The sequence below is a fragment of the Capra hircus genome, chromosome 5 (assembly GCF_001704415.2).
Source record: "Capra hircus breed San Clemente chromosome 5, ASM170441v1, whole genome shotgun sequence".
Taxonomy (NCBI): Eukaryota; Metazoa; Chordata; class Mammalia; order Artiodactyla; family Bovidae; genus Capra; species Capra hircus.
In genome coordinates this window covers 94,023,981-94,046,883 of record NC_030812.1, presented here as the reverse complement: position 1 = coordinate 94,046,883, position 22,903 = coordinate 94,023,981, and the positions used below count along the sequence as shown (strand labels likewise).

Below are 22,903 nucleotides of genomic sequence, written 5' to 3'. Positions count from 1 at the left end.
GAAAAAAAAAAATCCCAAGCCATAGAGACTTATTTGTAGGTAACACACCATTCTTATATTTAAATATAATTCCTTTAGTAAAGGTGAAATTCTTGTTAATGCTGTAGAAAAATATATATATTTTTTAAGTGGTGGTATTTCCCCACAGTTCTTGAATCTGAACATTAAGGACTTAAAACATTTTTTTCTTACTATCTTTCTTATGAAAAATGTTTTCAGGAGAAAGTAGTTCATTACATTTTACACATTTACTTCTAGATATGGCAGACACTTTCTGCTGTAAAATATAAGTGCTTTTCCTATGAAAATAAATTGCAGTCCTGTGAGAGCTTCATAACTGTAGTGTTGCCACCTAAAAAAGTAGTATTTCTTTTGTAGTATAGTTTTGTGAATGATATGTCAGTTCCAGATGATGATATTTAAAATAATCTTTAGAAATGTTTTGTTCCAGTCATATAGTAATGGAGACTTGTTTGCAGGTAACACACCCTTCTCTCCTGTGTCTTTCTTAAATATACATTGTTTATGCAAAATAGATTTTAAAAAACTTACTGCTGATTGGTTTGCATAGATATGGCTGAACTAGTTTGAACTGGTTGTTCATGCTACTTCCTTCTTGCTTTGTTATTTATTATATTTACTTAGAACCCTTAAAAAATCTTGTAAATGGCTGTAGTGTGCGCCCTTGTGGGTATAGATGGTAGTTATTCTGTAATTCTTTGTATAGTCTTTTATTTTACTGTATTGATGGCAATTTTGTTGATAAAACCAGCTTGCTTTGATAGCATTTATTTTTATTAAATGTTACTTGGTGGCAGTTAACATTGATCAAACATGATGAGTGCATGGTAGACTTTCTAATTCATATACAAACTACCAAAAATATTTAAGAGAAACTTGTTTCAGATTCTGTATGCCTAAAAACATCCTGAATATCCATAGACAATTACAATAATATTTGTTGAGTGCCAAGTGCCTTCCAAACACTTAATGTATAGAATCTCATAATCGTTAGTGCAACCTCTGTGTCAGGTACTGATATTCCCTTTTTAAGGTGGCTGATATTAAACAATGAAATGCTAGGTAACTTGCCCTGTGTCACATAGTAAGTACATAGGAGAGTTAGAACTCAAGCACATGTTTCTGTTGGCAGAATTCATGTTCTTACTGGAATTACTAAAAATTACGAAAATATGGTTTTTAAAAAGGAAGAATGTTTGTTTTTAATGCATCTGGCAACAGCGACCAGTTATGTATATAACGACTGAGAAATGTGGCTGTTACAATGTCAAAATCCAGAAGAACTGCAGTTCAGTATTTGAAAACATTTACTAGGTAACCCCTAGTACAATAAATTTAATCATTTTTATGTTTGGAGTCAGCAAGGAAAATGTCTACAAAACTTGCATTGTATCTTCTTTGCAGAACATTTTTCAATAAGTGTGAGTTTAAAATGGATTGTAGGTGGGGAAAATTTTAAAGTTAAATTGTAGCTGCATTTAATAATCCTTAAAAATAGTGCTATGATAATTTTGCTTTGACGTTTCTTCTCATTTTAAGGTAATTTTTATAAGTAGTTTTACTCAGCTGTATAACTTAAAAACCTAGGAAGACTAAGAAATATAAGTAGTTGGCTTACAGTAAGAGTATGAATGTAGATTTTATACTGCAGTCTAGAGGTGCTGTGACAAAATGGTTGGTTCTCAAGCTTTATTGGCCTCTAGCAAATAGGCTGGGCCATAGTTTTGTGCCTTTCAGCTAGAGGAATGATGGGATATCAGGAACATACCTGTAAATGAAAAGTTGGGTTTATTATTTGTTTCAGTGAGAGAGAATACTCACTATGGGGGAAACTGAGGCATATCAGTAGGAGGATATTAGAAAAAAAACCTGGTAAAGGGTTTATTTATAGTATAGGTTGTGTTTTGCAGGAAGGGTTTGAGGCAGGTGACTTTACTCTGGATTAGGTACTATCAGAAAGTGGTGGGGTGAGGGGAGGAGCAGTTCTATGCTCAGTAACTATCTCAGTAACTGTTTTCTATAAGGAAGACAAACTACAGTGAGGGTAAAACTGCAAGTGATTAAAAAAAAGTGTAACCATCACTTATTTAGTCAGAGGGGAAGATATTTAATAATTTATGTGTTGCTGGGTTGCGCAGTGACCTTGTCTAATTTAAATGCTGAGGTTGAACCCCCCTCCCACCTCCCTCCCCATAACATTCATGTTTGGGAATGCATGTAAGAATTAAAGATTTTAAAATTAAAAAACTAAAAAACTAAAAAAAAATAAAAATAAAAAAAAATAAATGCTGAGGTTGTTATGTCCAACATGGCTTAGCTATAAGCATCAGATCAATTTATAATAACACTGAGCTTTGAACCTTAAATTCCTGGATTTCAGAGCTGCTTTTTTCCCTTCTCCAAGCAAGTGTATCCTAGCATCATTCGTACTAGTAATGGTGATATTTAGTGAATATCCATTTAAAAGCAATATTCATGATTCCTGTATACCTTAGTCCTTAAAAGGATGTTTGTTTTATTCCACTGTAGAGTGGCAACATTGTCTTTTTCTAGGACCAAATCTGAACTGGCCAGATGTTAACCCACAGAGAAACATGGTTAGAGAACATCCTTATCTTAGTTCTGATCTATTTTACCTTTAAGTATGATATTTGCAATTTTCTTTTGTAGATAACCTGTATTAGATTTTAGTTGTTTACTTCTGTTAGATTTCTGAGAGCTTAATTATGACTCAGTTTTGAATTTTGTAGAATGAATATTCTGTGTTGAGATGATCTGTTGTTTATTTTTACCTTCTGTTTATGTGGTAAATCACATTGCTTGAAAAAGAAATTTTTTTTTTTTTCTTACATAACAGAAATGTATTGTCTTACATTTCTGGCAGTTAGAAGTCTGAAATTAAGGTGTTGAGGGGGCCATGCCCTCACTGATGAAGCTAAGGAAGGATCTGTTCCATATTTCTCTCCTAGCTATGGTTTGTGACTGACTAACTCCACTTACCACACAGTGTTCTCATGTGTATGTGTCTGTGTCCAGATTTTCCCCTTTTAATAAGTGCACTCATCATATGGAATTAGGACCCGACCTAATGACCTCATTTTAACTTTATTATCTCTGCAAAGACCCCTATTCAAATAAGGTTACAATTTGAGAAATTATGTCTTAGGGTGCTAATTTATTTTTTTCAAGTGGACGTCTTTGTTAGGCCTAAAATCTGCAATGCTCAGTGACTTACTTGTAAATCTACAGTGCTTCATTTTTTTATTAATGAAATCGACTTTATATATATATGTGTGTGTATTTTACAGAGCTTATTCACATAGTTGCATGTTACTACCTTTTAAAGAAATAAACTTTTAAATAACTCACAGATGAAAGAAGAAATCACAATGGAAATTAGAAAATATTTTAATAGAACGGTGAAAAATATGACACATTAAAACGTGAGATGCAGCTAAAGCAGCGCTTAGAGGGAAATTTATAGCTTTACATGAATACATTATAAAAAAGAGGAAAGATTTAATTTAATGCGTAATATTTAGCATGTTGTGGAACTGCCAGACTGTTTTTCCAAAGCAGCTGTACCATTTTACAATCCCATTGCCATTGGATGAGAGTTTCAATTTGCTCACATTCTTAACTGACACTCATTATTTCTTTTGATAATAGCCATCCTGGTGTGTGTGAGATGTTACCTCATTTTGGTTTTGATTTGCATTTCTCTGATGACTAAATGATGTGAGGTGTCTGTTTATGTTAATTGCTTATTGTCTTTTTTTATATCTTTCAGAGAAATGTCTGTTCAATTTTGTTGCCCATTTTTAAGTTTTTGTTGTTGTTGTTGATTGCAATAGTATTTTACATTTTCCAGATGTAAGTCTCTTATCAGATATATTATTTGCAAATATATGATTTTCAAATACAGTTGACCCTTGAAAAATGTAGGGACTAGGGGTGCTGAACCCCTGTACAGTTAAAAATCCTCATGTAACTTTATAGTTAGCCCTTTGTACCTGCAGATTCAACCAACAGTGGGTCAGGTAGTAGTGTAGTATGTATTTATCAAAAAAAATTCCAAGTTATAGACCCCTAAAGTTCAAACCACATTTGTTCAAGGGTTAACGGTATTTTCTTCTATTGTGAGTTGTCTTTTCACTTTCTAGATAGTAATCTGTTATTAATATGTTAATAGTTATTTAGATATTTCTGGTTGCAAATGTAATCTTTTTTTATGTTCCTTAATTCTCCTTTCTTTTTTCCCCTACCTCTATAGCTCTCCCCCATTCCTCTACTGCTTTCATTCTCTTATTATTCCTATGACAACTACCTTTTACTTCATGTACTTTTTTAACGCTCTCTCCTTCATACTCTGTGAATCCATTAGCTTACTGAGAATGAAAACTAGAAATTAGTCACTTTCCCCCTAACATTGCCTGGTAATTGCTCTCTTATGAACTGTACCTATTATCAATTTTACGTTATATAAATTCAATAAATATAAAAATTAATACACAGTATTACAATTAGCATAAATAAGTATGCTTTCTATAATTACTTTAAAATTACATAAAGTGGTGCTTGCTTCTAAGATCAATTTGCAATAAGTCTATATTTAGGTGGCTTTGGTTTCAATTGTTAAACTCTTTTTTTTTTTCTTTTTTTAAAGATTCAAAATGGATAGTATAGAAGAACCTCAAAAAAAAGTCTTTAAGGCTCGAAAAACAATGAGAGTGAGTGATCGTCAGCAACTTGAAGCAGTGTACAAGGTCAAGGAAGAACTATTGAAAACTGATGTCAAGCTGTTAAATGGCAACCATGAAAATGGAGATTTGGACCCAACCTCACCTTTGGAAAATATGGACTATCTTAATGACAAGGAAGAGGTGAATGGCATTGAGGATCTTTGTTTTGACCCTGAAAAAAGCAAAGCAGAATGGAAAGAAACACCCTGTACCTTAAATGTTCATGTAAAAAGCAAGCAGGATGATGACTTAAAGTGTGAACCTTTGTCTGCCAATAATGTAAGTCCAGATCTAGCCTCTAAACTGACTGCTGAACCATCTTCTGGTGATCCAGCTTCTGATCTGGCTACTGGAGGTCTGGGGTCTGGAGATTCTGTCTCTGGAGACCTGGCCTCTGAAACATTAACCTCTGGTGATCCTGCTTCTGGTGGCCCTATCTCTGGAGATCTTGCCTCTGGTGAAACAGTCTCCAGTGAACTGGTCTCCAGTGAGCCAGTTTCTAATGAACTGGTCTCCAGTGAACCAGTCCCTGGTGAGTCAGTCTCCACTGAACCAGTCTCCAATGATTCAGCGTGTGATGATCTGGCCTCTCATGATCTTGCCTCTGAATCACTGGCCTCTGATGATCCAGGCTCTGGTGATCTGACTTCTAGTGATCCAGCTTTTGGTGATTCAGCCTCTGGTAATCCAGCCTCTGATGAACCAACTTCTGAGACAGCCTTTGACCCCACCTTTGACCCAAGTTCGGTACCAGCCTGTGAACCAGTTCCTGAAACTGATAGTACAGAGCCCAATAGCAATAAAGGTGATGATTTTCTTCAACAAAATAGAGACAATGAAAAGTTAGATCAAGTTTTCTCATTTGATGAGAAAAATAAAGCTGATAGTAATAGTGATGCTGATGCAGAAGCTCTTGAAACAGATGATACAATTATTTGTTCAGATCTGTCTCCTGAAAAGAAGTTAGAAGAAGATACAATCACAGAATCTGCTCTTGGAGAGGAGGCTATATCTAGCAGTGTGGAGATTGACCACAGTGAAAAGAATGAAGAAGAAAATTCTGCAGACCTTATAGAAACCATTAGTGAAGATGTTATAAAAGATGACAAAAATGAGAATATCCTAGAAAATACAGATTCTATGGAGACAGATGAAATCATTCCTATTTTGGAAAAGCTTGCACCTGCTGAAGATGAACTCACTTGCTTTTCTAAAGCTTCTCTCCTTCCAATTGATGAGTCAAATCCAGATTTGGAAGAAAAGATGGAAGGTTCTTTTGGTTCACCATCTAAACAAGAAAGTAGTGAGAGCTTGCCAAAAGAAGCCTTCTTGGTCCTCTCTGATGAAGAGGATATCTCAGGTGAAAAGGATGAGTCTGAAGTTATATCACAAAATGAGACATGCTCTCCAGGTTAGCCTATTATTTATCTTTTAAAGATTTTGATTAGTATTAATAAACTGCTTAGTTAAACATTCTCATAAAGTTTTAAGTTTCTTTTAGTTATGGAGAAAGTTGAGAATGGTGGTAGCTAGAATATGCTCTTCGGAGAAGGCAATGGCATCCCACTCCAGTACTCTTGCCTGGAAAACCCCATGGATGGAGGAGCCTGGAAGGCTGCAGTCCATGGGGTCGCTAAGAGTTGAACATGACTGAGCAACTTCACTTTGAATTTTCACTTTGATGCATTGGAGAAGGAAATGGCAACCCACTCCAGTGTTCTTGCCTGGAGAATCCCAGGGACAGGGGAGCCTCGTGGGCTGCCGTCTAAGGGGTCACACAGAGTCGGACACGACTGAAGCGACTTAGCAGCAGCAGCAGCAGCAGCAGCAGAATACTCTCTAAACTTGACAGGTTCTTAACTTCACAGAATTCAGAATTAACAAAGATGCACTCTGAGAGCAGCATTATGTAAAGTTCTGAGAAGGGAGATAAAAAACGTAGAAAATATTACACTTGCTCATAAGAATCTTGTAGACTGGAAATAGAGGTAAGATGGACCAATATAACACTGTGATATAACAATTTCCAGTACATAATTAATCAAAATTCTAAAAGTTGTTCTTGCTATCATTTACCAACTGAATAATGTTGAATCTATTATAAAGGCCTACTGTTTATCTTTTTCAAGTGTGACAAATTCCATTTTACAATTTTCCAATTGAAATCTGATTTTTTTTTAATATTCTTTGTCCAGGGAATGATACCATCATTGCTGGAATTCAGAAACCTGGAGGCGTAATTATATGTTTGATAAAGACTATCCATTTGCTTCCTAAGCATTCTAGATTCTACCTAATGTTTGATTCATTTTCTAAATGATCTCTTATTAACTTAAATCTCTATTATTTGATTATGTTCCTCTCTTTGGTTAGATCCCTATTACTTTTAGGATCATTTCAGACTCCTTGTATAAAAACTGTATAAACTTCATGATTTGGTCAATGCTTGTCTTGTTATTGCTAGAGAAAAAGGGAGAATGAGAAAATCCTACTTTGCTTTCATGGTCAAACTCAAGCATCATTCCCATGTGAAACTTTCTCAGACTGGCATGAGTACCTTTATGTTTCCATTGTGTCACATTCTCTTAGCCTTAGAGCCCTGTGAGTGGAGTGACCTTGTAACAAGAAACACAGCATTTGGTTTTAGTTTGTTTGAAGGAAAAAAAAGGCAAGACACAGGATTCCCCCACCCCACTCCAGTATATCATACTTACATTTCTTTTGGAGATAGAAACTTTCCCCTTATTAAAGGTGACTTTATTTCCAAAGAGCATTCATTCATTTATTAAACCTGTATATATAGAAAGGCCAGGTTCTTCTTGGCTTGGTGATTTAAAGGTAAAATTTATTACTTGCCCTGAGGATTCTGACAAGAATTAAACCACAGGCCATTAAATACAAGGTTGTGAATACAGTAATAACGTTAAATTGGTAGGCTGGGAGTTTAGAGGAGAGTAACTTTGTGAGATATAGATGTATTCAGGGAAGCACTTTCCTTTCACTATCTGTGTAACGTAGAGTTTTAATGAAGATAATCCCTCTTAATTGCAACTCCATCCTACTTGCTCAGGTCAAAGATCTTGGAACGATTCTTTTTTTGTTTGGTTCATGTTCCATACCCAGTCTGTCAGGAAATCCTGTTGTTGCTGCCTGCACAATAGGTCTAGAATGTAGTCTCTTCGCATCATCTTCACTGCTATCACTTCTGCTCTGAGCCATCATAATCAGGCCAAAATAATGCTTGGGTCACAGGTAGTGCTCAGTACATGTTTGTGGAATTAAGTAAGTAATTCATAATATAAGAAATATAAGAATATTTTAAGTAATATAAGGAAAAGTGTGTCATGGAGGACCTTGCATATAATGCCGAAACATACTAACACTGGGGAACCATTGAATGAGTTGAAGGAGAGGAGAATAACATGATCAAATTTACATTTTGGAAAGATAATAAGTAACAGTGTTTAGGGTGAACTTCACTCATTTCTCAGTTAGTATAGAGAGAGTAGTGTTAAAAATACCTTTTGTTAGTGAATATAAGAAAGAGCAAATTGAAGCTTTAATGGGTTTATACGTTTTACCTTTATTCCAGAATCTAGACTATTGGAGACTATCCCTCCCACACAGTGCTGTTAAATGCAGCAAGATGAATACTAAGCTACCCCTATTGCATACTTTGAAAATTCAGAGTTGGGTTTATTTTTGGTTACTTACTTTTAGACTTTTATTTGGTTGTATGCTGTTAACAGAGTAAGTTTAGTAATAGATTTAATTTCTTAGCTAGTAACTGAACTTTTATTTTCTGTCCCCGGATCCAAAGGAAATTTTGTTATTGTAGATTAAAGTATAGTTTCTTATCTGTTCTTTGTTCTTTTTATGTGGTGGTAGAATCTGTTTCATGTCATATTTGTTGCTGTTCATCTGTCGAGGTATTACTTTCTTCAGATTCTTTATTCTTGACTACTTTTTAGTATTTTCAGAACACAGAATTGTAAATCTGGCTTTTCCCTCTAAGTACTAATGCTTGTGGCTGTACTAGTAGGAAAACATAAAACTCTTATTATTTCAGACACTTCTTTAGCAAATTTGTTTTAAATGTAGCAGTTGTGATGTATATTAGCATCAATAAAAAATAATGAATGATATCAGAAAGCAAATAGAAAAGCTATTTCAGGTTTACAAAATAGAAAAACCTAACAAATGATTGCAGCTATTCCTACTGTATAATAACTGGTACTAAATGTTTAGACTCATAGTCTGTGTAAAAAGACTAGGAAAAGAAAGGTTTCTCTGTGGGAACATTACAGCAACACTAGAGGAGGTATACACATTAGTTGTACCTTTCATGTATTTTCCATACTATACTCTCCTCGAGCTACTGTTCCATCTTTCCTGTCCTTCAGTGCCACTCTTCAGGTTACGTTAACAAAGCTAGCACAGTTTCATCTCTTCCTATTTACTCTCTAACTTAGTTGAATTGTGATTTCCATGTTGCACAGAGTTGGACATGACTGAAATAACTTAGCAGCAGCAGCCTCCTACTTAATTTTTCTCAGTGGAGTGACGTTGATGCTCCTGTTGTTGAATCCAGGGGCATCCTTTTTTTAAATTTTATTCTCATACTTAAATGATCTCTTAATAACAATCCCTCCCTCTTGAGATTCTCCTTAGCTTTCAAGCTACTGCATTCTCAAATTTTTCCTCCGTTTTTGCCTTTATCATTCTGTTTCTTATGGAGAAATGAAAGGGAGAGCTCTTCTGACTACTTGGCTTTTTAAAATTCTTTAAACATTGTTATTTCTTAATATTTTTGAGGAGAATAATCTGTTTTAGAGTAAATAAGATTTTATACTAAGTTCTGACATAATTTCCTTCCAGATATTATTTCACATTTTAAAAATATCTGATTGATTTATTTTTCCCTTTTTACTGAATCCTTAAGATAAATTCAGTTCGGTTCAGTCACACAGTCATGTCCGACTCTTTGCAGCCCTATGGACTGCAGCACGCCAGGCTTCCCTGTCCATCATCAGCTCCCGGAGCTTACTCAAACTCATGTCCATCGAGTTGGTGATGCCATCCACCATCTCATCTTCAGTTAATTTATTTATAAATTAATCTCATCCTAATTTATAAGATAAATTAAGTGATCATAAATGCTAATCAGGATAATTGCATGGGAATAGAATTTAAGATTTCTAATTTTGCTTTAGGGAAAGTGATAGAATTGCCATGGTTTAGGCAGTTAAAATTATTGTTAATTTGTTTTCACTGTTTACTGTATTCAGCTAAAATTCTTTATTATCTCAGCCCATTAATATTCATACCTATTCGGATTTTCTTTATGGAACCTCATATTCCTATACATTGGTGTGGAAGTTGCAGCATTTTTTTATCAAGAAGTTGAGGAAGATCAAAGATAAAACAAGTTTTGGAAAGGGAAATGTGAGAGGAAGGTCAGATTTAAATGGCTGTTGTTGCCCATGTTAGGGCAGAGGCTTGGACTGTCTAGGAATAATTAGGAGTAGATACATTACCATATGGCTGGAGTAGGAAATGGCATCCCACTCCAGTATTCTTGATTGGAAAATTCCATGGACAGAGGAGCATGGCAGACTGCACTTCTTGAGTTCTCAGAGATTTGGACATGACTAAGCATGCACACATAGATAATGTCTATATGACCATATACACATTAGTTGATGTCCAGTGAGAGTTGAGATCACCTCAGAATGAGTATAAGTGAGTGAGAGGAGGTCCAAGAACTGAGCTCTTTGTAGTCCAGTGATTAGAGACTGGGGAGATGAGAAAGAACCAGTAAAGAGTACCAAGAAAGAGCTTCAGCTAGAAAGAAAATTAGGAGATTTTGTTGTCTTAAAAAGTCAAGTAAAGAATGTTCTGAGAAGGAAGGAAGAACTAGCTCTATGTATGTATCAAATGCTGCTGTTTGTTTAGTTAAGGTGGAAGAGAAATATTTAATGACCTGGAGATCATCTGTCACCTTGACAAGGGACAGTGGAGTTGAAAGCCTATTTGAAGTTGAATTTCAGAGAGAATGGAAGAATTGAAGATAATAAAATGTAACTTTGCCCCCCAGTTTTGCTTTAAAAGGGAGCACAAAAACTTACTGTGGAAGATACATTATTTGGAAATTTGTATTAGTTAAATGAAGCCTTTAAAAATGTTCTGGAAAAGATATTTTACCAGTAATACCACATTTTTCTGACATTTAATATGTCTTGTGAGATTGACATTTACATTGGCTATTTATGTTCCTGCTGCTGCTGCTGCTAAGTCACTTCAGTCGTGTCCGACTCTGTGACCCAATAGACGGCAGCCCACCAGGCTCCCCTGTTCCTGGGATTCTCCAGGCAAGAACACTGGAGTGGGTTGCCATTCCTTCTCCACTGCATGAAGGTGAAAAGTGAAAGTGAAGTCGCTCAGTCGTGTCCACCTCTTTGCGACTCCATGGACTGCAGCCCACCAGGCTCCTCCATCCATGGGGTTTTCCAGGCAAGAGTACTGGAGTGGGGTGCCATCGCCTTCTCTGATTTATGTTCCTAGTATCTATAAATTGCTTGTTTTATCTTCTTTGCCCAATTTTTTTTTGTGTGTGTGGATTATATTGTCTGTAGTTAGTCTGTAGGAACTTTTTGTTTTAAGTGTTTCTCATAGAGCCATTAATCTAAGGTGGGGAGTTGGCAGACTATGACTGATAAGCCCTAACTGTTTTGGTTAATAAAGTTCTGTTGGAACATAGCCACGTCTATTTGTTTATGCGCTACATATTTTTTTATCAGTAGTTCCCATGGTAAGTACAGAATCGACCAGTTGTGTCAGAGACCATAGAGCCCACAAGATTGAAAATACTTATGTTTTGACCATTTACAGAAAATGTTTGTCAGGTCTGACCCAGGGCAATGGTTTTCTCCATATTTTTTTGGAATAAAGTTCTATTCCATGTAATTCTAAAAATGGGGAAGTAACCCCTGATATAAATTGTGTCTTCTTATCCTCTACAACACAGTTTTCTACCATAATTTAATGGAATTATATTAAAGATAACTGTCATCAGAAAGATTTGTCTCAGCTCTTTCCCAAGGTTTTTAGGATTACCAAAATTACAAGTTTTGGTACCTGCTCTTAGGGAATTTACTGTCTCATGTGGTTGAAAGAAAAGAATACCACAGATAGAAATGCATATGAAAGCATGTCAGTATATGAGGCTGTACTCAAGATGGGAGAGATTACAGCAGAAATTGTGGATGAGGACAGCTTCTAAAAAACAAAAACAGTCTTAACCTAAGTATTTGGATAAGTTTTAGGAATCCCAGAAACTACTCTAAGTTATATATAAACCTGTCTGTGTACATAGGCTTTTGATTATTATTCTGAGTTGATGCAAGTTCACTTAGATTCTGTATAGACTTTGTGAACAATAACAACAACAAAAATTAAAGGAGTCAGACACAACTGAGCGACTTTCACAACATGTAATCAACATTTTAAAATAAGGTATTCTTCTTTTTCTTACAAAGTCCTCAAAATCCAGTTTGTGTTTTACTCCTGCAGTCTCAGTTTGGACTCGCCACATTTGAAGTGCTCAGTAGCCACGTGTGGCTAGTGGCTCTGCTACTGGATAATACCGAAGAGCCCGTCCCCTGAGAGCCCTCAAGTTCATAACAGTATGGTTTTTTCTCCCTGGGTTATTGCCTTTTCCAAATTCATTGACTTCAGAATGTCAATAAGGTGCCTGTGAGCGTTCAACCGAATATACTTTATAATAAACTATAACTCCAAAAGAAAGATAGGGCCTTACTCCTTTCTGTAGATACTGTTAATACCATTTTTTTAATCCCAAATTCTTTATTGTCAAACGCAAGCCTAAATTTTAATTATCTTTGTCTATGTTTAAGTCCTAATAAGTGTTTCAGTAGTGAGAATATAGTCACATCTTCTAAACATATCTGGAAAATGGAAATTGGATGATAAGAGGAGTTTTTTGAATAAAATGAAGGAATTGTAAGCTCAGCTTGACATCTCTCTCAGAGAAGAGGGAGAGTAACATACACATAAGAGAGGCAGACCAAACCGGGCCAGTTTACTCTGCTGTTTTCTGACAGATTGAAGTTACAAGGCTAATTTTGTCCTTCGGTGGTATGATGGTTTGCTGAATAAAGACTAGGTAAATCTTAATCTTAAGCAACCCAGTTACTCTGGAAACTAGGAAACTATGGGAGTCACCACCCTTAGTATTAAAGACAGGAAAACTTGGAAAAGTAAATATAGTAAATGCTTTGTAATGAGTGTGCAGTCTACAAGGGAGCAAAACAAAACTTTCATTTCATTGAACTGAGGTTCAGGGGTGAAATCTTAAAAACATTTCTCATGAGCATAGGGTGGTAAATGGGAAGTTAATTTTCTGATACTCATGTTAAAGCTTAAAAATAGTCTCAGTAATCTTTGTATGTATTGTGTTAACGTTCTTGTTTTACTACTGTCACATTTTACACATTTATTGTTTTAATATCTTAGTGTGAAAAATATTGTAATAGATTCATCAATGATCCTCATCTTTGCCTGTTTTCACCTAAAAATTCTTTTAGTTGTTTTTTTTTTTTAACCTCAGCTTCTACTTAGTATTCTTGCCTGGAGAATTCCATGGACAAAGGAGCCTGGTGGGCTCTAGTCAGTCCATGGGATCACAAGTTGGACACAACTGAGTGACTGACACACATACACACACTACTCAGGGCTGTTGAAACTAAAATCCTGGTGTTTGAAGCAGAAATGCTTTATCAGAATCTTTATATAGTGCTATATGCACATCATTGCTTATTTAATTTTGGTTGCAGTATATGATGAAACATGGCATGTTTTATTGAAGCTAAAGGATATAAGGGAGAAAAATAGAACCCAAGTATATTAGTGATTAGTTCTTCTCCCCTAAATGTTTAAGTTAGTTGAGGAGCTATAAATTGATTGACCAAAGGCCATTTCTGGTGCCTTTGGAATTTTCTTTGTTATAACATTGCAGTTATATAGATATCTTTATAAATATTTTTTGGTCGCATTCTTTAATTATTAGCTTTTATATGCCTCTTGTGAAAATTACTTGTGCTACATCGCTTCAGTCATGTTCTATTCTTTGTGAAGCCAGCCAGGCTCTTCTGTCCATGAGATTCTCTGGGCAAGAATACTGGAGTGGGCTGTCTGTCATTGCCTTCTCTGAATACTGTTTATAGTGTAGGACTATTTGGAGAATAAGAAGTAATGTATGTCAAGCACCTAGCTAATTTAGTTGTTGGCACTGGTATTGAAGTAGCTAATACTTTTCAGTAAAACTTTTTTTTAATCTATAGGATAAAAGATATCTTTAGGATAGACTTCACCTATCCATAACCATTAAAATAGTGATTCAGCCTATCTGGTCAAAAATATTAGGTGTTTTGAGTTTGTCAGTAATTTGTAATTTTTTTTTGTATTTTTTTGTAATTAGTCACAACTAATGTTTTAGTTTTAATAACTGAATATAAAGGAGTCTAAATGCACTGTAGTAGTTGTTTTCACATCTGTTGATGATGGTAAAGTATTAAGATATTTTGTTTTAAAATCGATATTTTTTTTTTCCATGTTAAGAGTTTATTATATACTTGCAAGAACATTTAAAGCTAGACTTGGTCATTGATTTCCACCAGTTGGTGCTCCTTTTTTTATTCACAATATTTTACATTTTGAGACTGATTTCATAAAATATCATTAGCTGGATAATTATACCAAAAATGTAGATTATTATGAACTGTTGATAAATTATATTGGAAGAAATTTTCCTTTTCTATTTTTGTTACAGAACAAATAGAAAGCAATGAAAAGGACAGCAAACCTGAGGAGGAAGAGCAAGTAATACGTGAAGATGAAAGACCTTCTGAGAAAAGTAAGCATGTACAAGCAAACCTGAAATTGTTTTAAAAGTTGTTTCTGCTTTTAAGGCTGTAGAAAATACTCTTCTGTCCATGAAATGATTGTAAAATTTTTCAGTTTAAGTAAGCCATAGTAAAATCATTTTGTTGATGGTTAACTCAACTATCTTTGAAGGTGTTAATTATTTCATGTGCTTTATTGTTTTGCTTATTCTTCCCATTGTTCCATAAGAAAGATTTAAGCTTACTATTTAGTAAGGTACTATCTGAATATCTTGAGAGAAGTTGTTTTAGATTTTCTTTTAGGTCATGGGCCTATAGGAATTTTATCTGAGGTGATATGGCAAATGAAAGTATGTATCTCAGTTTATTTAAAGTTCTTAAGCTTTGTGGGAAGGGGGAAACAGTGTTACTGAATGTCATTAGGTTTACGGAAAGATCACTGGACCAGAAGTCAAGAAATTGGTATTCTGTAACTCTCTGTCTTACTGCTCTCCATCTGTGCCTGTGTAAGTTATAATACAAGAGAAGTTGTGGAATAGAATTGGACTCTAAATCAGGCATGTAGACATGGACATAGGGTGAGGTAGAGAGGAAGATGTATGGTCACATACTGCCATTTTTCTTTAATAAGTGTGGAGATTTTAATATTTTCCTTCTTACATATTCAAAAAGAAACCAGATAAAACTTCCTTATGATTTCATGAGTGTTGTCAGTATTTAAAGCAAATTTCTAAGTGAAGGTCTTTGAATATTTATTATTTACCAAATTACTTTCCTAATAACATTAATTTTATTATTTTTATCAATATATATTTGCAATTTCTTAAGATATGTTAAGAATAACTGTTGATATGTTATTTTCCTAAGGCTAATGATTAAGGAAGAATTTTTCCTGAATTTAGTGAGGAAAAAATTTTACTGAGGGGAAAGAATTAAGTAATTAAAGCTATGCACAGTTGTAGAAGTATGCGATGTGAGAATGCATACTGAGAAATCTGTGACTTGTGAATGAATGCTCTATTTTGTCAGAATTCATATTGTATATAGAATTTATTAAAAGGAATGAATTTAAGATGATCTCATATTGTTAGTTCATCTTCCATCTTAATGGGAAGATTTTGAGGAAAGAATGTTCTTTGTTCATGTTGTTCGTCCATTTGCTTATTTAGCCATTAGGAAGTTCTAGCCATTAGGAAGTTAGCATATTGAAAATCACTTCAAGTTTAAAGCTAAAAGCTATCTACTAACTTTTCTGATCACAAAAGCAAATGATTGAGAATCCTGTTTTGTAGATAGAAATAATATTTTCCTCAGGGTGGAAAATAAACATTAAAGTCTATCTATAATAAAAGCATCTGACTGGTGTTTAATAAAAACATCTCCTTTTTCTTCTCAGGTGAATTCTTTAGAAGAAAACGTTCTAAGTCAGAGGACATGGACAATATACAGTCCAAACGCCGTCGATATTTGGAAGAGGAATATGAGGCAGAATTTCAAGTAAAGATTACAGCCAAAGGAGATATAAACCAGAAGCTACAAAAGGTGTTAGAGATTATAAGTTAAAACCATATTAAATAAAAGGCACCACCATCTTTATTCTTCTAGGTTTTTGACTTTACTCTGTGTTTTATTGACATATTCAGATTTCTCATAGAAACAAAGAACTTGAAGCGTGCTGCTATTCATGGGGTCGCAGAGTCGGACACGACTAAGCGATTGAACTGAACTGAACTGGGCTTATTACCCTTAATTTAATTCTAAAATTCCTTGTGACTCTTTTGAAGCTAAATTGTTTTTGTTTTTCTAAAGATATGATAATAATCATCAAAATGGGAGAGAAATTATGACTTCTTATTTGCTTTACACAAAACTGAGCATCAGTTTTCAGCTTTTTTTCCTTCTACACTCCATTCTAGTAGGAACATTAGAGTCTCATATGTTAACAATTTTAGCTTTTATAATTTTTTTCATAAGCTGGTTTCATGACTATAAGTCCCTGCATTCTAAGCTCTTTGTTATGTATTTTAGGCTTAGTATTTAAAAATGGTATAAACAAGGCTCTGGAAGGACTAGGGAAAAGGAATATTTAAAGTACAGGCATTGGAAACTTCTCACTATATGTATTAGACTAGAGATAGAAATAATGAAAATATGAAGTATTTAATATATTTTTCAAAATGTGTTCATAAATGTTGACAAATCTTTTTTTAAGAGAATAGGAGACGTGGGTGAAATTAATTTTTCAAATTTTACAGATTTAATGGTGAAATTATAAATAACCTAGGCCATGTTCTTCTACTCAAAGTGTAAAAATCCCCATTAGAGAAAGGAACAGAGAGACAGTAAAAAAGTGGCTTTTTTTCTCTCGGATCTTTTTATCATATGGTGATAATAATGCCAGTTTAGTCTTTCTTTTAGAGCTATTAGAAATATGAAGATAGCTATGTGAAAGGATTTTGAAAACATCTGTGTATACTGAGGGTTTACTCCTCTAGGAAAGGGTTACTTGAGTGTGGTCCGTGGATACACAACATGTGTCCTCTCTATGGGTCAATAATGAGATAAATATAAAAACTGTGAGTAAATTTCGTAGTGTAATGAGATTCTTAGTGTCTGCTAAAAATATCATCTATAACAGATTAGAAAATATTAAAATCTGGTCCTTCACCTTGTTTCCTAAATCACAATAGAGGGTATGAGAGGAAAACATTAAAACTTCAATTTCAAATTGTTTTAAAAATTTCACCCTCTGGAAATTTTCTATTTTTAGTACATTTTATTTTGTTATAGTAGATATTATATATAGGCAGAAGTAGAGGATTTCAACAGATATCATTGTGTTATGGATGCCAGTATTTTTTTTAAACAAACTAGCTAATGTATTAGTACTGTCTTATTAGTACTTCAGAATATTTACTGTTTGCTGCTTGCTTGAAATTCCTTTTTTGTAACAAAGAAATATATATTTTTAGGTTGTACAGTGGTTACTGGAAGAAAAATTGTGTGCACTGCAGTGTGCTGTATTTGATAAGACATTGGCAGAATTGAAAACACGAGTGGAAAAGATTGAGTGTAACAAGAGGCATAAAACAGTTCTTGCTGAACTACAGGTTTGTACAGTAAATTGCATATCCACATGTCATCATTTTCATAACTCACTTTCTGGTATATGTTTTCCAAGTTGACAATAAAGTATATTTAACTTCTAAGTATTAGGAATAAAAGGAATCTCTATTAGTTTGCTCAGGCTGCCATTTAAAAAAATACCATCAACTGGGTGACTTCCAAAACAGAAATGTAGTGTGTCATAGTTTTGGAGGCTAAAAGCCCAAGGTCAAGCTGCCACCGGGCTGTAAGAAAGAATTGTTCCATTTGTCTCCTCTAGCTTCCTACAGTTTACTGACAATCTTGGGCATTTGTTGTCTTGTGGAAGTATCATTGTGATTTCTGGCTCCATCTTCACATAGTGCTTGTGTCTGTATGTGTGTCTGCTTCCAAATTCCCCCCTTTTCTAGGGATACTAGTCACTCTGGATGAGGACCCACACTATTCTAGTATGACCTCATCTTAACTATAGTTGACTTTTGAACAGTGTAAGGGTTAGAGGTGCTGTCCCCACTGCCTGCAGTTGAAAATCTATGTACTGGTACCTGCCTCAGAAAATGAAGAAATTCATAAATGACTCACCCACCTCAGTGAACAGTTCAGATAGAATCAGAACTCAAACCCTAGTTCCTTTGATTTCAGTTATGGTGATCTCTAATTGAACACAGACTCTCACTCAATGTAAAGATCTGTAGAATAAAAATATGAATAGTATATTTATTGAAAAAAAATTTCCATGTATAATTGGACCCATGCAGTTCAACTCCATGTTGTTCAAGGGTCAACTGTAATTACCTCTATAGTTACCTATTTCCAGATAAGCTTGTGTTCTGATACTTGGGGTTCAGACTTCAACATACTTTTGAGATGTGTATCAACCCATGCCAAGCCTCAGAAATCATCTTAGTAGTGCATCTTCAGTGTTTCTTCAGTCAGTGAAGAGAGGCTGGCATCATCTAAATGCTGTTAAGTACTAAATAATGTTTGCTGTGATTCTTTTTATATTAATCTATTTCCTCCAATGAATTTTATTTTTAAAGACATTAGTTTGTTGGTCTGTGTTTATGAATGATTGCTACTTTTAATTTTTTATTGAATATATCTATATTCAGCTTCTGGTTAGTTGAAATGGGCACATGGTAGCATGCGTTAGTAATTAATTTCATTCCAAGATTAAGAAACTGGGGAATTTCATCAGTACATTCATTCTATCAGAAGAGAATGTGTGGTTTCTATTTGGTATAGGTTGTCTGAAATACAAGCATTGTCTCAGATGCTGACTTGAAAACCACTTATAGAGCCTTAAATAAGGGAGAAGTGGTTCATGAAAATAAAGTTGCACAGTTGAAAGCAAATTGCAAGCAACTGTGACTAGATTTTAGGAATTATATATCTCAGCCAACAAGTTTATTTTTTTAAATTTCATATTGTAAATTTTATTTAAAGTGAGACTTTGTTAATAATAAGGTAATTGTATAGTTATTTTATAATGCATCATTCAGGACAACACTATTCCTGTTTCTTACCTTTAGCGGGTCCTTGTATAGTTAGTGATAGTGTTGTTTAATCATTACATTTTATTTTACTAGTACTATTTAGAATGTTGAATTAGAACCGAAAATGTTGGAAGATTTAAGAGAATAATTTCATTCATAGTTTGTTATCATTCCCATAGCTGCATCTGTGATTTTGTGCTTTTAGAACCTGAGATTTTAACTCTCATATTTTTAAGCTACAAGTCTGTCTTTAACTTTTAATAAGACTTTGCACTTGAATATTTCTTTGTAGCCTTAGAATCTTAATCTTTCCAACATCAAACCAATCATCTTCTCCACAAATAAGTCATGTTGTGGAGTTTGCACATTGTTCCCCTTACTCAAAATTCTTGAATTCTTAGAAAAATCTTCAAGGAATACCTTCCCATTGTTCCTTTTATTCACAGTTTTTCAGTTCTTGGAAACTGATTCCTCTGTATCACTTCACATATACACAGTGAGTTGCCAAATTAAAACTTTTTAAATTTCTTATAAAAGTCTGTCTTTTACATCTTTTAACTTTCTACAAGGCCATCATTACCCAGTTCCTTGATTATAATAGCAGCCTTTTACATGACCACTTTGGTACTGCTTTTTACGTCTTTACTGGTCCTTCTCAAGCATTGTATTCATCTTTCTAAAATGCTGCTTGTTAATTCTCTTCTGTGTAGTCCAGTTTCCTCAGTTGTGTACCAGTTTTAAACCTGTCTTCGTTTTCTGATTTGTACTTTAGATCTCCTAGTTTTTGATCCACTTTTCCTAATCCCACCAGTTGCTTCACTGTCAAACAGTATTTTTTTGTTGTTGTTGGCTGTGTTGGGTCTTCATTGCTGTGTGGGCTTTTCTTTAGTGGAGGCGAGTGGAGGCTGCTCTCTAGTTGGGGTGGCTTCTCTTGTTACTGAACATAACCTCCAGGGTGTGTAGGCTTTAGTAATTGCAGCACGTGGACTAAGTAGTTGTGGTTCCCAGGCTCTCGAGCACAGGCTCAGTAGTTGTTGTGCACGGGCTTAGCTGTTCCATGATAGGTGGTATCTTCCCAGACCAGGGGTCAAACCTGTGCCCCTTGTATTGGCAGGCAGATTCTTTACCATTGAGCCATCAGGAAAGCCCCCTACAGAGTGTTAATGCTCACAGTATTTTTATTTCAGCCATTTGATTTCATAGTATAGCTTCCATTCATTTATGATCTGTCCTTACCATGCCATTTATTTACATTTTACTTAGCCCAATTTAGTTCCCATCTCTTTCTTTGTTGTTCTGATATTTAGATTTTTATGGAAGTAAAATTTGGATAGCAATTACTTTAAAGTTTACAGTTCAGTATCATTTGGTACCTTCACACTCTTGTATGATCATCATCTTTATCTAGTTCCAGAACATTTTCATCAATCCAGAAGAAAACCTTGTACCCATTAAATAGTCACTTCTCATTTCTTTTTCCCTCTAGCCCTTTGGAACCACTAATCTGCTCTCTGTCTCTACTGAGTTACCTGTACTGTTGTTTAAACATCTGTGTATCTACTTTAGAGAAAATTTAAGTTATTTTTATTCCTGGAGTTTTTGTTTTTGCCTTTTTATTGTTGAGCTGTAAGAGTTCTTTACATATTTTGGATATTGAATACTTTAAAGTACATGATTTATGACTATTTCACCCACTCTGTAAGTTTTCTTTTCACTTTCCTGTCGATAATGTCTTTTAATGCACAGAAATTTTACATTTTGATGAAGTCTTGTAGGCAGCATAGAGTTGGGTCATGATTTATTATCTACTTTACCAATCTCTGCCTTTTAATTGAAGAGTTTTTCATCTCTTTACCTTTAGTTATTGGTAAAGAAAGATTTAGTCCTACCATTTTACTTGTCTTTCACCTTTTTTGTTCCTTAATTCCTACATTATTACCTTCTTTTGTGATTTTTTTCCAGTGAACCATTTTAACTCTCTTCATTTTTCTCTTTCTATAAAGTTTTTACTTTTTCCTTAGTGATCACTCTGGAGGTTAAACTTAACCTCTTGAATTAATACCTATTATACAAAAAAGTATACAAAACTTTTCTTTCACAGTCTTGTCCTCCCACCTCTGTGGTGAATTTCTTAAATTTCAGTTATTTTACTTCCAGCTGCAGAATTTATACTTGTTTAAAAATATATAATATCTGTTTCTTTACTCATATTCTCTCTATTGGACATTTTTTTCCTTTTTTTTTTTCCAAGTTCTTTCTCAATAGTATCCTTTAGTTTTTTGAATAGATTTTAAACCGTTTATTTAAAGTCTTTGTCTAGTAAGTTCTATGCCTGAGCTATATTTCTGTTATTTTTTCTTTCTGTGACTAAACCATACTTTCTTCTTTCTTTGTATATGTCCTAATTTGTTCATTGTTACTGTTTAAATGAATATTTTGAGTATTGCAATGTGACAATTCAGAAAATCAGATTTTCCCCTTCTATCCAGGGTTTGCTATTGCTACCTGTTGTTATTTGCTTGATTAGTGGGTTTTTTAAACAATTTTTGGAGAGTATATATTCATTATTGTGTATGGTCACTGAAGTCTGTGTTTTGTTAACTTAGTGGTCAGCTGATATTTTGACAGTTAACTTAAATGCTCAGACAGTAAGGAATCCACCTGCAATGCAGGAGACCTGAGTTCAATCCCTGGGTTGGGAAGATCCCCTGAAGAAGGGAACAGCTCACTCCAGTATTCTGGCCTGGAGAATTCCATGGACAGAGGAGCCTGGCAGGCTACAGTCCATGGGGTAGCAGAGTCAAACATGACTGAGCAACTTTCACTTAAATGCCTGGAGCCTAAAAAAGTAAAAAGATTACTCTCCCACATCTTCGCAGATTAACATTGGGGGACTCGTTCAACACTTAGGCTAGACCATTTACAACCTGTTTTATCACACTTGCCTTATTCTTCTCTTCCTGCTTGCATAGATTCTGAAGGCTAGTCTGAGGTGACAGCTTAGGGTCTTTTCAGGCCACTTGTGAGCTAGCATTCTGTCCTGAACATTCAGATAGTCTTCTCAATTTCCTGAGATGGGTGAGAGCTTTTAAAGCCCCCTTCTGCCATGTGTCTTCTTTCCCAACCTTTTCCATCTCGGACATTTCTTTTCTTTTTTTTAATACTTTTTATTTTATGTTGGAGTATAACTGATTAATAATGTTGTGCTAGTTTCAGGTGGACAGCAGAAGGACTCAGGTATACATATACATCTATTATTCTCTCCCAAACGCTTCTCCCATCCAGGCTGTCACATAACACTGAGCAGAGTTCCTTGTGCTCTCCAGTAGGACCTTGTTGGTTATCCATTTTAAATAGTAGCAATATGTACATGTCTGTCCCAAACTCCCTAAGCCTTTCCCATATCCCTTCCCACTGGCAATCATAAGTTCTTTCTCTAAGTCTGTAATTCAGTTTCTGTTTTGTAAATGTTGATTTGTATTATTTCTTTTTGGATTCTGCTTGTAAGAGATGTCATACAATATTTCTCCTCCTCCGTCTGACTTTACTCTGTATGAAAATCTCTAGGTCCATCCATGTTGCTTCAATTGGCATTATAACATTCATTTTTATGGCT

The 22,903-nt window shown here is 34.7% G+C and overlaps 1 protein-coding gene across 3 annotated transcripts in view; it reads left to right on the top strand.

Moving 5' to 3' along the window:
• The window catches only part of ATF7IP (activating transcription factor 7 interacting protein), a 115,084-nt gene that overhangs the window by 48,460 nt on the left and 43,721 nt on the right, over positions 1-22,903 (top strand). For all 3 annotated transcript variants that reach the window (XM_018048451.1, XM_018048453.1, XM_018048452.1), the window contains exons 2-5: positions 4,688-6,174; positions 14,614-14,697; positions 16,083-16,228; positions 17,659-17,796. In XM_018048451.1, coding sequence (XP_017903940.1) covers positions 4,695-6,174; positions 14,614-14,697; positions 16,083-16,228; positions 17,659-17,796 — 1,848 coding nt within the window. In that variant the 5' untranslated portion in view covers positions 4,688-4,694. The remainder of the gene's footprint in view (positions 1-4,687; positions 6,175-14,613; positions 14,698-16,082; positions 16,229-17,658; positions 17,797-22,903) is intronic.